Here is a 14,741-nt window from a genome sequence, read left to right as displayed (position 1 = left end):
ACTTTCAGGCTTCTGCTCACAAGACATGTCATGCTGAATCACAAAACATCATCAAATACCTGCCTTGATAAGTAAAGACTTCTCTTGTGGGGGAATAAGTTGATCAAGTTGAAATCCACCAAACATAAAGTTACACAGTAACAGGTGATGTGTTTCTGTTGCCGCTATCAGCAGCAAGCTGGAATGTTGTATTTCTCTCTGCAAATAATCTTTACCCTACTAACATAATTACCCACCTGAAGCATTCGGTGAAATTAGGTCACGCCCAGCCTATCAGGAAAGCCTGTCTCTTTTGTTAATATTTTTTGGAGCCTCCTTATTTTTTTGTGAAGGGACTCCCGAAAAAACATGAAATTTCTTGTTTATTTTCAAGGGATTTTTTTTTACAGACTGTTAATTGCTTGTTGCCTTTTCTTATTTGGGGCAAAGGGGGCCTCTCACTGGAAAAAAAAACAACTCAATGGAAATGTATTGGAAGAGGGCCAGAAATTAGGGAAAAAAATGGATCAGCATATTAGATAGGGTTGAAGCTTAATACACAGATAAAAATCCAAAAACCTTTATATCAGAAAGTAAATGCAAATCAGTAATGCCTAATACTCTGGCTCTATTTGAAAATTATACCCAAATTTGAAAATAAATTGTCAACCTTATGATAAAATCAGAAGCCTTTTGCGAAAAGCTTTTCGAAACCTTTCAAACAAGTTTGTAATACTGTATGTGGGTGTTGCTTTTTCATAGACACTTGGAGAAAGACACGCCGTCTGTGGAATCTTCCGGGGGGCACCACATCGGGTTAATCTGATCCAGGCTGACCTATAATGAATGTTACATTGTATAAATACATCTGTCCGGCCTTATTTAACCATTTAACCTATTTAAGCAGATAAAACTGCCCAGCGTCCATTCAATTAACCTGCCTATGTAGATGTGCAATAATTAAAATTTTTTCATATTTGCAGGTGTGATAACTCTTACTTTCAGATGACTACATACTCAGTAAGACTTCCTATTTTCATCTTTAAGTGCATGTTGTAATTTTTCCCAAAATTAAAGATTCCAGTCTTCAATCAAGACGCCCATTGCACCACAGGTTTTTAAGGAAATCAAATAATTTGTCACAAAGCATCATTGACAAATACATATTAGAGGTGGCAAAACACTTCTATCTGAGCAAAGCAGGAGTGAACCAGTCTAGATGCTGGTGCTCTGTCTCCGCTGTTACACAACTTTCCCAACTGCTTCGAAGGATTAGATGTCCTCTGCAGGCTTCGCCAGCCGCATGTGTCAATGCCATTCATCGTTTTGATGAGCGCATCTGCCCTCAAGACTATGAGCGATCGCTGATAAACTGAATAGCTTCTTCATAAGTCAAAGGTTACATTTAGAAAGAAAAAGCCTGACAGCCACATACCCTATATTTTGAAAGAATAAAAGTCTTTCAGTTTTCTTTCAAACTTGATGGTTCTTTTACTTAGCCTATTTTGGGAGGTGCTCACATTTCTGAGAGAGATCAGCTTCATAGAAAGCAGGTCAAGTATGGAGAATGTTTATAAACAGAAAGTGTTTGTTGAGATGCTGTAGATAGAAAATAACAATAGGGCCATGTTTATAAAGACACAAGATTAACTTGATCTGCAAACAGGCATTAACTTGCCCTAAGTGTCAGGATCAAACATCCATATATATATATATATATATTTATATGTAATTGTGATGCCAAAACATGTGACAGTTGTGAATCATTATTTTCCCTGGGATAAAAAGAAAGTTATTTGTTTTTTTTGTTTTTTGTTTTTTTTTCAAAATTAACTTTCGCTATGGGGGATATCCTAAAAAGTAAACTTTTCAAATCTCAAACAGCACTACACCTTGGCTGACATGTGCCTTAATTTACACATACCGTAATCTCATGAGAAATGGGTGCAGGAAGTGTATTGATAAAAGAGTTGCTATTATTCATAAGTCTATCTTTATACCTTTTTTTTTATTCCAAAAAGTATTTTAACAAGTTATTTTTCTGTACATCAGACAACTAACAGCAATACTTTTTTTTTTTCTTATGACAAAAAAATTCAATCATATAGTTTTTGCATTCTTAATCGCATCAAATTATTTAGAAATATGTAAATACTGGTATATTTCTGTACGAGGGGCCATGCATACTTTCTGTCAGTTTTGGGCTGATCGCCAGTCAATCACAACTGGGAAACAGTTCAATTAAAATAAAAATAAAAAAAGGTAGTAAAAACGGGCCAACTTCAGGCTCATATTGAGCATTTTTGGGTTAATTCTGGAACATTAATAAAATTACAGAGGCAATTATTTTAGGAAGGTGAGGATATGCAAGGATACAACTGCACGGCAAAGAATGTAGATGTTGGGGTGTAACCTATTTGCATTGGTATATAGATATAGTTATGGATTATTTGATTTTTGAAACATGATTAGACTTCTGGGGTCAAAAGCATTAAATGTGATTAAAGTGCTCTGTTGTTCAGGCCATGTTTCACTTCTTGTTAAAATTCCCATGTTACTGCCCCCTAGTGACAATTTCAAATACGCCTGAACGAACTGTCTCGATTGAGGTTTGGGAGACAACTGTGCCAAACCTGATGGATATCAAATGGCTAGTTTAGGTTTAAGTTAGTTCTTCTTTGTCATCTCCTACAGGTAGATGTGTGCATAACTTGGAAACAAAGCTAAGAACCCTGGGATAGTGATGTTTGAAACCTGGTTTTGATCAAAATCATAAGTTTTTAATTTGCCAAAATGATAATCCGATGAATCATTTGAAAACAAAGATTCCAGTTATTTTCAGTTAATAAAAATAAAAATACTTTTGTGATTGGATAACTTATTCATCCAACACTGGTTCCTTTTTAAGCACCATGAAGTGATGACTGTTACAATCTGCAATTTACTGCAATAATTTGCGGCAAAGTTGTGTGAATTTGTGGACTGAATATCAGCAAACAAACAAAGGCTTTGTGTTATGTTGGACACAATTATGAAGCCTTTCACAATGATGCATTTTATTCTCCTCTGTATCACTATTTGACACTTAAAAAGATCTATTCATTCTGTTTAATTGGATTTTCTGCTAATGAACTTGTGAAGAGCTTGTTATGTATATTCTTAATGCCCTTTTTATCTTTGCAAATAAACTCCATTGTTTTCTAAGCAGCAAGGAAAATGCTCAGAGGAGATCACATTAAACCAGTAGCAAATCCATATAAAAAGTAAAATCAAACCATTTGTTATCTGTGGAGGTTCTGAGTCATCCAGGTCATGATGAATTCTTGTTGAAATCTTCTGTTGTGGCTACTGGACTTGAATTTCTCCTTGTTCTTTTTTTGTATTGGTTAAATTAGCTGTGTTTGTTATAGATAAGCAATATGAGAGCACAGCTGAAAGAATTCTGGGAAGAAAATCTAGGGATGCAAGAGCGAGGGAACAGACCCAGTTGGCCTGATGATCAATCTCTTCATGGCCAGATGTAACACACTCCCTAAGGTCAATGTCTTCAGAGGGTTTTCATTTATCAGTAATTCTAGCGTTTCTCTTTTTCCGTGTTCCAGTGGAGAGATGACAGGAATTGCTGGGGAGAGATTATAGCTTTTTCCTTATTGATCAACATGAAATTCATCATGACCTACTTGAAAAAAAAAAAAAGTGTGAAGTTCTAAATCTATGAATCCCCTCCGGTCCCCGACAAGACATATACCGCAGTTGTTGTCAAGACCATCCTTTATGTTAAACTTGACAACCAGCGAGGGGCATCACCATAGAAACTGAGTGGGTGTTGTCTCTGTGACATATATGAATTTTCTTTTGCGGTTTGTTCCCATCGGAAAACGTTGAATAGAGGCTGCCAGAGAGGTAAAATCGTTGATGAAATAAATTACTTGTATATAATCAATAAAAGTGTGTTAATCACCATGCATGAAACTTTTTGCATTAATAACTTTGTATGCACACATTTATTTACTTTTTGGTTGCAAACCAGCTGTTTTACTGCACAAGTTATATAAATGTTCATCAGACTTCTTAAGTTTGAATTGACTGTTTTCTTTGACAAACCAATGTTTTTCTTTTTCATTGCTCCATAAACTTTATTCTCAGCTGCACCACATGTCAGATTAATCCCAAAATACTGGAGTTGGAAGAGAGAGACAGAGAACTTCTGTTATATTTCAGACTGCAAGTCAGTCTAACTTTGAAATACTAGATGTTTGACTTCAGACTCTAACACCAAACACTGATCCAGCAAAATGTTAAACTTCTATTTTTGTGGGGATTGCCATTAGTGTTCTGAATATTTGATCTCATACAGATCTAGTTGAGTAATCAAAACAAATCCTGATCTCAACCAAATATCGAGATTGTATTTTTCTTAAGTTTTCTAGTGATTTTCCTCCTCATCCCTCCCACCCCAAGAAACACATCAACAGAAAGAAAAAAAAAGGAGGGAAACCCATTCTGAGGGTGTCTCGGAGAGTAGACATTCCTTCTGTTTTAACATCCACACATTTTAATCCAACCTTTGATTTCAAAAAATTTAAAAGGGTATTAAAAATTATTCTCCTTAAAACACTTCTGTTTGCAATCCTGTCTGATGGACACGTTATCAGACCTTGTGACTTTCCCCTGCGTGTTTTGTTTTTGACTACAGTGTGTTTTAAATTAGCAGCTAAAATTGCAACAGATGCTTCATTTGTTATGTGATGTGAGGCAATCGGGACACAAACACAGGGAGGACGGGACATGGCGTATAAAGCTGCCTATTCTGCTAGGCAACAAATAAAATAAACAACAGATATGTACAAGTTGTGACCGAATAGTGTTGAACGAACGAGAAATGGCCATCATCTTCTTCTTCCCCTTTCGGCTTTTCTCTTCAGGGGTCACCACAGCCAATCAACTTTCTCCATCTGACCCTATTCTCTGTATCCTCTTCTTTCGCACCAACTACCTTCATATACTCTCTCACTACATCCATAAATCTTCTCTTTGGTCTTCCTCGTAACCTCCTGCATGGCAGCTCCAATTCCAGCATCCATCTACCAATATACTCACTATCCCTCTTCTGTACATGACCCAACCATCTCAGTCTGGCTTCTCTGACCTTGTGTCTGAAACATCTAACATGTGCTGTTCCTCTGATGGACTCATTCCTGATTCTTTCCATCCTGATCACTCCCAAAGAGAACCTCAGCATCTTCATCTCTGCCACCTGTAGCTCTGCCTCCAGTCTTTGGAGCTGAAAACACGGGTCTAGCTCACAGCACAAAAAACGACAGGTGGGAGCAAGAAGTCAGGCAGCGAGCTGATTGGACAGAAACAGCCGGGTGAGAGCGCGCCGATGGGCAGGGACGTAGGGACACAGGTGAGCTTCAACAGACGGCACGGAGAATGTCTTCTATAAACCAGGCTGTCAGGATGTTCAGTTCTCTCCCTACTTTCCCTCCACTCCACCCACCCAGAGATGAACTCTCTCTTTCTTCACTCTCTCATCTCTGCCCCCTTCTTCCCCCTCCCGAACTCCTCATCCACCGCCGGATGCCAGACTCTCCCCCCACTCTCCCGGCCCAGGATGCCCTTCGCCCTCCTCCGGCATTCAAAAAACTGGACTTTAACAGTAAATTGCAATATTCTTTGCCTTACTGCTATTTTGCACTGTCAAAACATCATGCTGTTATTGTACCACGTACCTTCATGGTCTCACTTACTGAGCTTTTGCACTAAACTACAAAAAAAAAAAGCTCTTCTGCTACTCTATATTCAAATTAAATGTATTAATACATTTATGTCTACGTGCCTTCAAATGTCTGTCATCTTTTCATCTTGTCTGTAGTTTGTATCCGTGTGCACGTTATACCTTAAAGTTTAATGTTTACTGTAGAATGAAACAGTGCACTTACTGTTTAATTTGCACTCTATTATTATGATTATTTTGTTAATTTCAAGTCACCTTGGGATTGTGAGAAACGTCATCTCGATTCCTCTGCATGTCTAGTACAAGGGTGGTCAATTATGTTGGCTGACGGGCCACATTTCCCATTTAATTTTTCTGTATGAGCCAACTCGGTATCATGTAAACTGAACAAAATAAAAAATTCCAATTTCAATATTAAATTTTTTTGGCATTTCATTCAAACTTTAAAATCAATAATGATCACATAAATGCACCGGCATTATTTTGTATGTAATCATCCATACAACATTAAACAAGAGGGAAAAAATTATGAGTTTCTAAATTCAATATTGATTGAAAATACTTCAAAATATAAAATATCAAAATATAAAATACATAGAAATACATATTGGTTAATAGATAATAAAATATTTATATGATATATGCAATAATATTATATATATATGTCTGTGTGTGTATGTGTGTATAATAATACAACATGAAATATATACTGCTCAAAAAAATAAAGGGAACACTTGAACAACACAATGTAACTCCAAGTCAATCACACTTGTGTGAAATCATAGTGTCCACTCAGGAAGCAACACAGATTCATTTTGACTTGTTTTAAGGACATTACATCAAAGTTGGATCAGTCTGGAGTTTGTTTTTACACTTTAATTTTGAGTGTGATTCCTAATCCAGACCTCCATGGGTTGATACAATTGATTTCCATTGATCATTTTTGTTTGATTTTGTTGTCAGCACATGCAACTGTTTAAAGACCAAAGTATTTCATAAGAATATTTCATTCATTTAGATCTAGGATGTGTTTTTTAAGTGTTCCCTTTATTTTTTTGAGCAGTGTAAAATATTCAAAGAAAATTGATAATAAAGCTAGTTATAAATAAAGTATTATTAACAAGTAATAAAATTATTTTTCCTCGGTGTTTATACAAGTCCCCAAAAATTGGAGCAGAGATGCTGTCCTTGGGATTGACAGCAGAGAAGGGGGGCGAGAGATGCGGTGAGAGAGGCAGGCCTTTCTCCCGGTGACATCAGGAGCACCGCGCCCCTCTCCCGGATTATAAATGCGGGATAGATGCCTTTTGAACGGCCCTTTCCACACTCAGAAGTTCGCCGCAGTCAAGAGGTCCGATCACCGCATCGACTATCATGGCACCAACAAAGAAGGTACCCGTGCAAGATTTGTCCCCGCAGGTTTGTGCGTGAAAGGCGATTGGGTTTCCGTGCGTGAGTGACATATCCCCCCCCCCTTACTCCCGCAGGGTATTCTGGAGCGTCTGAATGCAGGAGAGATCGTCATCGGGGACGGAGGTTTCGTTTTCGCCCTTGAGAAGAGAGGCTACGTGAAAGCCGGACCCTGGACCCCCGAGGCTGCAGCGGAGCACCCGGAGGCGGGTAAGGGTGTCGCCGCGCCCCGTTCCCCCGTGTCGTCTCCATGTGAGGTTCACCGAATTTTGCTTTTTTTTTTTTTTTTTTTGTTTTAGTGCGCCAGCTGCACCGGGAGTTCCTGAGAGCCGGTTCCAATGTGATGCAGACGTTTACCTTCTATGCCAGCGATGATAAACTGGAAAACAGAGGCAACGTGCAGCGCTTCACGGTAAGGCAGGAGAGACTCTTGGAAATGATATTAAAATAATATTTAGACCATCTTCTCTGGAATTATTCGCTTTTCTTACTGTTCAGTCTATATTCTCCAGAGGTCCACAAACTCCCTCATGTCCTGACTGTAAGGGAGCTTTTCAGAACTTAGAATTCAGGATAAGATCCAGCCCACAAGTCTGGCCTCAAGAATATCCATTCATTTATTTGTTTATATTAAAAAAGCACGTTTCTTTTATAATGTGTCAATTCTTAACCGATGTGAATAGTTTTACAGCTGATTATGTTTAGTAATACACCTCTTGTGAATATTCAAGTAGCTCTGCTTTTCTCAGTCATTTAATTCCTAGAGGACCGTCAGAATACCAGAAAGACTCACTGCAAAAAGGGAAAAAAATCAATACATTAAAGTACCAGCTCATAAAAGTTTTCCTCCAACTTCAACAGGTAGCTTTATTGAATACAGTAATGGTTTGCCGGTAAATTAAGCACTGGCAAAGAAATTAGTTTAGTTAGAAGTGGTTGTTCCTCCATATCAGGCCCCACTCCCTCTGACTCTCTCTGTCAAGTTGTAATTTTTTCCCCGAAAATTTATGTTCAAGCTTTTTTAATAATGAAGAGATTTTTATTTCCTAAACTTACCACTATGAAAGATGTTTCATTTTGAAGATTAATGGGATCCTCTCCCAACTACAACATCTGTGACACTTGACACGTTACCCGGAAAATATTAAGTCCACAAGCTGCAGAAATTAGTGCGAAAAACCTCCATAATAATACATCAGGGCTCCCATTAATCCAGTCTCAAACTGAGATGTATTCTTTATGCATTTTATATTAGAATTCATACTAGTCCCATTATTCTGTCAATCTGCCACACCTTGAAGGCCGATCCATTGAAAATATGGTCTTACATAAAATCAGTCAGAAAAAGTTGTCTTTTAGTCTTACACAATAATAATAGTAGACCATTGTCAGTGATGCTGTGACACTCTTTTTGTTTAAACTGAATGCATTGAAATTTTTGATTCATGCTGTGAACAAACTTAATGAATTTATTATTTAACTGTTTTTTTTTTTCTTTTCCTAATTAATTTGGAGGAGGTGCCCCTTTTAAAATCTGTGCCCAGGGCTTTGTGTAAACCAGGCCAGCCTACAGCTGCTCAGAGATATCTGAATTTGGCAGCTTGGCATGAAGCCTGCTGGAAAAGAAGCCCATGTTCTCACAAAGGGAAAAATTGAAGCAGCTCGCTTCTGTTTTTTTTCTTTCTCTGAACTTCAGGGGCAACAAATAAATGAAGCAGCTTGTGACCTGGCAAGAGAGGTGGCCAATGAAGGCGATGCTCTTGTGGCAGGGGGTGTCTCCCAGACCCCGTCTTACCTCAGCTGCAAGAGTGAGGGGGAAGTCAAAGCCATCTTCAAGAAGCAGCTTGATGTCTTTGTCAAGAAAAATGTGGACTTCTTGATTGCAGAGGTAAGTATGGGGATCTCAGTCAAGCGAAAAGTGAGCGGGGAAGCAAACTAGCTGCGATAATAAACTCCTCTTCTTACCAGAGTTTGGTAAACTAGTTGTGCAACATGTTCCCTCGCACCCCGATGTTTACACTGCACAATCAAGTCGTTGGGCCGAAAACATCTATGTTGAGCCACTTCAATTGAGTTAACTGCCCTGACAGTAAAAATGACTCACCTGACGGCGAAGAATTGGCTTTTTGAAATCACTGCACCTACAAACAGTCCAACTAAATGTAAGTCTTCATGCTCAAAACTAATTTAGTGAAAAATCCTCTTTCCATCAAATGGGGAAGGTAGAAATTAGTTTAACTTATTGCAAAGTGAAAAATTATAACTCTTGCACGTCAGTGTGCTTTATTTTGTTTTTTAACTGCAATAAAGTCCAAATCTGAACTCTTAGAGGAAGTGTGGCTCTTGTTTCACTCACTCTTCCAAATGTGTTTGCTGAGCAGACAGGCAGGAAAACAGGTGGGTCGCCTAGAAGGATTCTATATTTAAAGGTGACTCTATAACTTAATATTCATCCCCTCCATGTGGATCATTCAGTGTGTGTAAATTTAGCAATGACATGGTTTCCTGAAAGTCCACAAAGTTAAGTAGCACATTTTAATGTGCATTTGGTGATGCAACAAAATGAATGGTTTTAGTCCAAAGAGTCTCCATTTGCTGTGTAATTTTAATTAAAAATGTAATCAAATCATTTTGAAAGGAAAATAACATTCCAGAATTCAACACATATTAAATAATGTACAGTCTTAATTTTTTAAACATGCAAAAAACAAGCTAATGATAATTTTTGGAATAGGAATTGAAGGGGAGGATAACCGTTAAAAGGCATCTTTTTCGAAATATTTTCAAAAATTGCGATAAATAGCAACCATTGAGATATTTTGGTAAAAATAAACCCTCTCAAATACAGCTTATTTATACCAACATCACTTTAGAGCAACAGGAGACATTATCCATCAAAAACCCACACTGTAGTCCCAGAGGATAAGGGATGAAACTCACATCAAACACTGATGTATTGACCATAGCGGTGCCAAGTTTTCAAGTTCTGTTTAGAAAGTGACCGTCTCCTTGCAGCATAATAAAGCTTAAAGTTAATGTGCTCTTGCTTGCAGTACTTTGAGCACGTGGAAGAGGCAGAGTGGGCAGTCCAGGTTCTTAAAACCACCGGGAAACCTGTAGCTGCAACTCTGTGCATCGGACCTGCAGGAGACCTGAACGGAGTCAGTCCTCAAGACTGTGCAGTTAAACTGGTCAAAGCTGGTATGAAGTGCAAAATGAGTAAATGCTAGTACGCTGTCGGCTCTTTTGTTATGTGGGTTTTTGTTTCAGTTTGCGTGTGGAAGAGGACATAGTATCCTCTTTACACCCAATAGCTCAAATTTGACATTTCATGTTCAATAACTCTTGGTCCACAAGAACAAATTCTTCACCTTTGCTAGCTCTGTGGCATGAACTTTGACGCCGTAGCCCAATTACTGTCGGTTTCTCGACCGATTCCACAGAGAAGTATAAAATCGGTGTTCCTTTATATGGAAGACTAAACTTTACTTTTTTGACTGGGAAGATGATTTCTCCAGTTTTGCCTTTATCTGGCAAAGTCACTCTGTTTCAAGAAATTTACTACCAATAACGCATGACTAACATTGAACCATCCACTATTAACTATTGGTCAAGAGCAAATTACCATTGTCATGTTGCACTTTGAGCAAAGAAATGGATCCATCATGATTGGTCTGTATCTAGTTCCATAGTGAAATGAAAATATTCAACGCAGACACATAGTTAAAGTGTTTGAAATTAGAGGCGAACCCTGTTTGAACGTTAATGTGGCAATAACAGCTTCAGGTTGAACCAATAATCCAATTCTTTCTCAGGTTTCTGAACGATAACGTCTGTGGGAGGACTGTTTTTTCAAAGTCATTGAGTCTGTTTTGCTTCGAACAGACTTTGTTATAAAATGATGGCTTGACTTTGCATGAAATTCAATGGCATTACCTCTCCGTAGGAGCGGAAATTGTGGGTATCAACTGCCACTTTGACCCTGACACTTGCGTAAAGACCGTGAAGATGATGAAGGAAGGTGTGGAAAAAGCCGGACTGAGGGCTCATTACATGAGCCAGCCACTGGCGTACCACACTCCTGACTGCAACCGCCAAGGGTTCATTGACCTGCCAGAGTTCCCTTTCTGTAAGAACACACACAATAAAACTAAATACATTTTTCAGTTTCTCCAAGGAATAGTCACATTGTATATATCGAATGCACATGAAGGTCTGACACCTTTCACTTGCATTTAAATTAGGTCAAGTTTATGTCTAATATTATGTCTAATAATACCCATGTCTAATATCTGGGCAATATATGAATGGTTGACCAGGGTGTCCTGTGGACATCTTGAACCATTGCAAACACCACCTGTTATTGTAATACCAAGCGTTTTTTTTTTTTTTAAAAAAGGTCTGGAACCGAGGATTCTGACCAGATGGGACATGCAGAGATATGCCCGCGAAGCATATGATGCAGGCATACGTTACATAGGAGGCTGCTGTGGATTCGAGCCCTATCACATCCGGGCCCTTGCTGAAGAGCTGGCAGCTGAGCGGGGCTTCCTGCCTGCAGGCTCTGAGAAGCATGGGATGTGGGGAAGTGGCCTGGAAATGCACACCAAACCTTGGTGTAGAGCAAGGTACAGACTGTCTTTAAACTAATTTCCAGCTGATACATATTCATCATTCAAACCCTTGGCAATTTGTCCATGTGAATACTGGCACAGGATCTCTATGGAAACTTGGATTTAAGAACTTGCCGCTGCTTTTTTTTTTTTTCAGGGCTCGTCGTGACTACTGGGAGAAGCTTAAACCCGCATCTGGCCGTCCCCTCTGCCCCTCAATGTCCATACCTGATGGCTGGGGTGTCACCAAAGGCCACGCTGACTTGATGCAGCAAAGAGAAGCCACAACCCAGGAGCAGCTGAAGTCTCTCTTTGTCAAGGCCAACAAATAATGGCCCAAGTCTGGATGACAAAAGCCAATAGGTGTTTTCAAGACGGCATTCCCTCAACTTTAAATACCAAAAAATTTGAAATGTTGAAGTCTTCCATCTTTTTATAGGAAAGTCTTTTTTTACTGGAATTAAATGTGTATTAAAATTAAAACAGATGTGATAATGATCAGGGGCCCTACTCAAAAGCCTGAGTACTGACTTTAAAATGCCATCACTCTGAAGTGCCTGTCTGTTAAGTGAATTAAATGAACTGAGCAATAAACTTCCAACAGAACAACCAAAAAAAAAAAAGCTGTTGATTTATTTTTATCTTTTAAACTGTTTGGAATGACTTTGTTTGAAGACAACCCATTGTCAGACATTTTCCTCAATTAAAGCTTTCCGAAATGATGATATAACACAATTATGGAAACAATTCACACTTAATTTCTAACTACCTGTTCTGATTCTTCAGACAGGATATAAAAGATCATTTGGTAAACGTGAGTTTCACAAAACAAGCCATTTCATTTCAAAAGTATCATTTCACTCATCATTTCATGCCTCTGTCATTTTGTCAACTATTTCAGAAAACACAAAAAGCTGAGCCATACGTTGATGATTGATGATTTACTTGAAAAAAAAGGCAATTATTCAAGAAGTTAATGACATAAAACTAAATCAAGAAATACAACACAAAATATTCAAAGCCCGAGGGGTGTCAAACATACGGCCCGCGGGCCGAAACCGGCCCGCAAGGCAGTTCGACCAGGCCCGCAGGATAATTTGAAAGTGAAAAAATGCATAAAAGACAAGGATTTAATTTTTTTTAATTAAATGCAATTCAAGAATTTTCCGCTAGGGGCGCACTATTTTAGTCAGAGTAGACGACAATCTGCATCACTGAGACGGACCAATCAGCAGACGTTATCAATGTACCACCTGCTGCTTGTTATGACGTTGTTTCTACCCTGTTCTCCACCTCCTGCGACCCCCTCATTAGCCAAAATGTCGTTATCAAAACAGAGACAAGTAGTTAAAGAGTGTCGAATTTTCAAAGAAAATTTGACTACGTCCTATTTATTTACGGAGACGCACGGGAAACCTTTGTGCTTGGCGTGTTTGCAACAAGTTTCGGTATCATATACGGCGCCACTACGAGACTCATCACAGCGAAAAATATGACAGCTTGCAAAGACAACTGAGAAGAGATAAGATCAACGCATTGCTGGCGGGTCTGAGGAAACAGCGGCCCACTTTCACCCGTAGCCGAGAAATCAGTGACGCAGCGGTAAAAGCCAGTTAGCTAATTGCTAGCGAAAATGGGCAATTTAACGTTAGTCACCAGCTTCACTACATACGAGAATGGTGGAATTCTACTGTTCATGCAACTCCATGCGTTTTCAGTATGTGTTGTATGTGTATTTATGTTTCATGTATGAAGTTTACACATTTACAGGACAGGTAAATACTTTCTTCCTTACACATTTAATAGCACTCTTTTTAGTTTGGAGGGTGAAGGCAGGGATTTAATTTAGATTTTATATGCACATGTGTAAATAGTTTAAAAATCTCTTTCTTTATATGTCTCATTTAATCTTAAAGTGCATTACTATATTTTTCAATACCAATTTCTTGTTAAAGTTTTGTGCCTTTGCAAGATCAGTGGGATTGCATGACCACATGATTGCAATGCAAACATGTGAATGATAAAAGTAAATTGCACTTTTGTCTAGGGAAATATGAGGTGTTTCATGAAATGTTTTGTAAAAGGATTGTTCATTAAATTCCAAAATTTTCCCTATGTCCTTGTACTTCTTTACACCAAAACAAAGGAAAGACGTGATATTTTGATTATTTATTTATTGCTGAGTATGCTATTATTTTAATGGTCCGGCCCGCTTGACATCTACCTAGGCCGTATGTGGCCCGCGATGAGAAATGAGTTTGACACCCCTGCCCTAGAACTCGCGAAATGGACTTTTACGGAAGAAATCTGCTGCCATCTAGTGGAAAGTGTTCAAGGTTGTACGTATTTAGAGCCTTGTCAATCAGCTCTCTTCGGCGAAAGGACATTTTCCACATTTTACATGAAACCTCTATAGTTCATATAGAACTGTAGGCCGCTGTAGTTCTTGCACTGTAACTTATTCAAGATTCATAGTGTTTATCGTCATTTGTACAGTCAAGATATGTGTTTCCCTGCACAATGAGATTTTTACTTGGCCGTCCACAGTGAAGCCACAGATAATTTGATGACAAAATAACTAACAATAAGCAGAATATAGCAGTTTTGGGTGTGCATATTGGGAAAGTGAAATGTAAACAGCAAGTTGAAAAAAGTGCAGATTGACATGCAAAAAGTTTTAGTCACAGGATGTTCAAGTTGAGATTGACATTGAAACAGTCGAGTGCAGTATGAATGTAAAAAAAGTGAAGGTTGGATGCATATATTACAACAAACAGTTAAGCACAGCACCACGTATCTTGAATGAAACAAGAGGAAGAAGAAAGTCCACTTTGTCCAAGGTGAGGGCAATGCAATGGTAGATGCTCTGCAGAGAAGGTAATGGGGTTCTGGTGATTTTCTCTGCAGCCTTCACTACGCGCTGCAGGCATTTGTAATCCAAAGCAGTGGTGCTGACGTAGCATACAGTGATGCAGCTGGTTAAGATGCTCTTAACAATG

The 14,741-nt window shown here is 38.6% G+C and overlaps 1 protein-coding gene across 1 annotated transcript; it reads left to right on the top strand.

The window, feature by feature from the left end:
• Positions 1-6,990: 6,990 nt before the first annotated feature.
• On the top strand, positions 6,991-12,365 carry bhmt (betaine-homocysteine methyltransferase). The gene is made up of 8 exons (XM_086152390.1): positions 6,991-7,111; positions 7,207-7,339; positions 7,429-7,541; positions 8,826-9,017; positions 10,183-10,330; positions 11,076-11,258; positions 11,529-11,757; positions 11,900-12,365. Exons 1-8 carry the CDS (start codon positions 7,094-7,096, stop codon positions 12,072-12,074), a joined length of 1,191 nt encoding a protein of 396 aa, XP_086008516.1. The 5' UTR covers positions 6,991-7,093; the 3' UTR covers positions 12,075-12,365.
• Positions 12,366-14,741: the final 2,376 nt, after the last annotated feature.

The sequence above is a fragment of the Fistularia commersonii genome, chromosome 9, assembly GCF_037954325.1.
Source record: "Fistularia commersonii isolate RoL2024-O1a breed Wild chromosome 9, RoL_Fcom_v1.0, whole genome shotgun sequence".
Classification (NCBI taxonomy): domain Eukaryota; kingdom Metazoa; phylum Chordata; class Actinopteri; order Syngnathiformes; family Fistulariidae; genus Fistularia; species Fistularia commersonii.
This window is presented reverse-complemented; position numbering and strand designations above follow the sequence as displayed.

What these genes read in the sequence shown, in the direction of transcription:
- bhmt (XM_086152390.1), top strand. An exon ending in AGCGGAGCACCCGGAGGCGG is followed by an intron (nt 7,340 to 7,428) that starts GTAAGGGTGTCG and finishes TTTTTGTTTTAG; the next exon opens with TGCGCCAGCTGCACCGGGAG. An exon ending in TGGACTTCTTGATTGCAGAG is followed by an intron (nt 9,018 to 10,182) that starts GTAAGTATGGGG and finishes TCTTGCTTGCAG; the next exon opens with TACTTTGAGCACGTGGAAGA.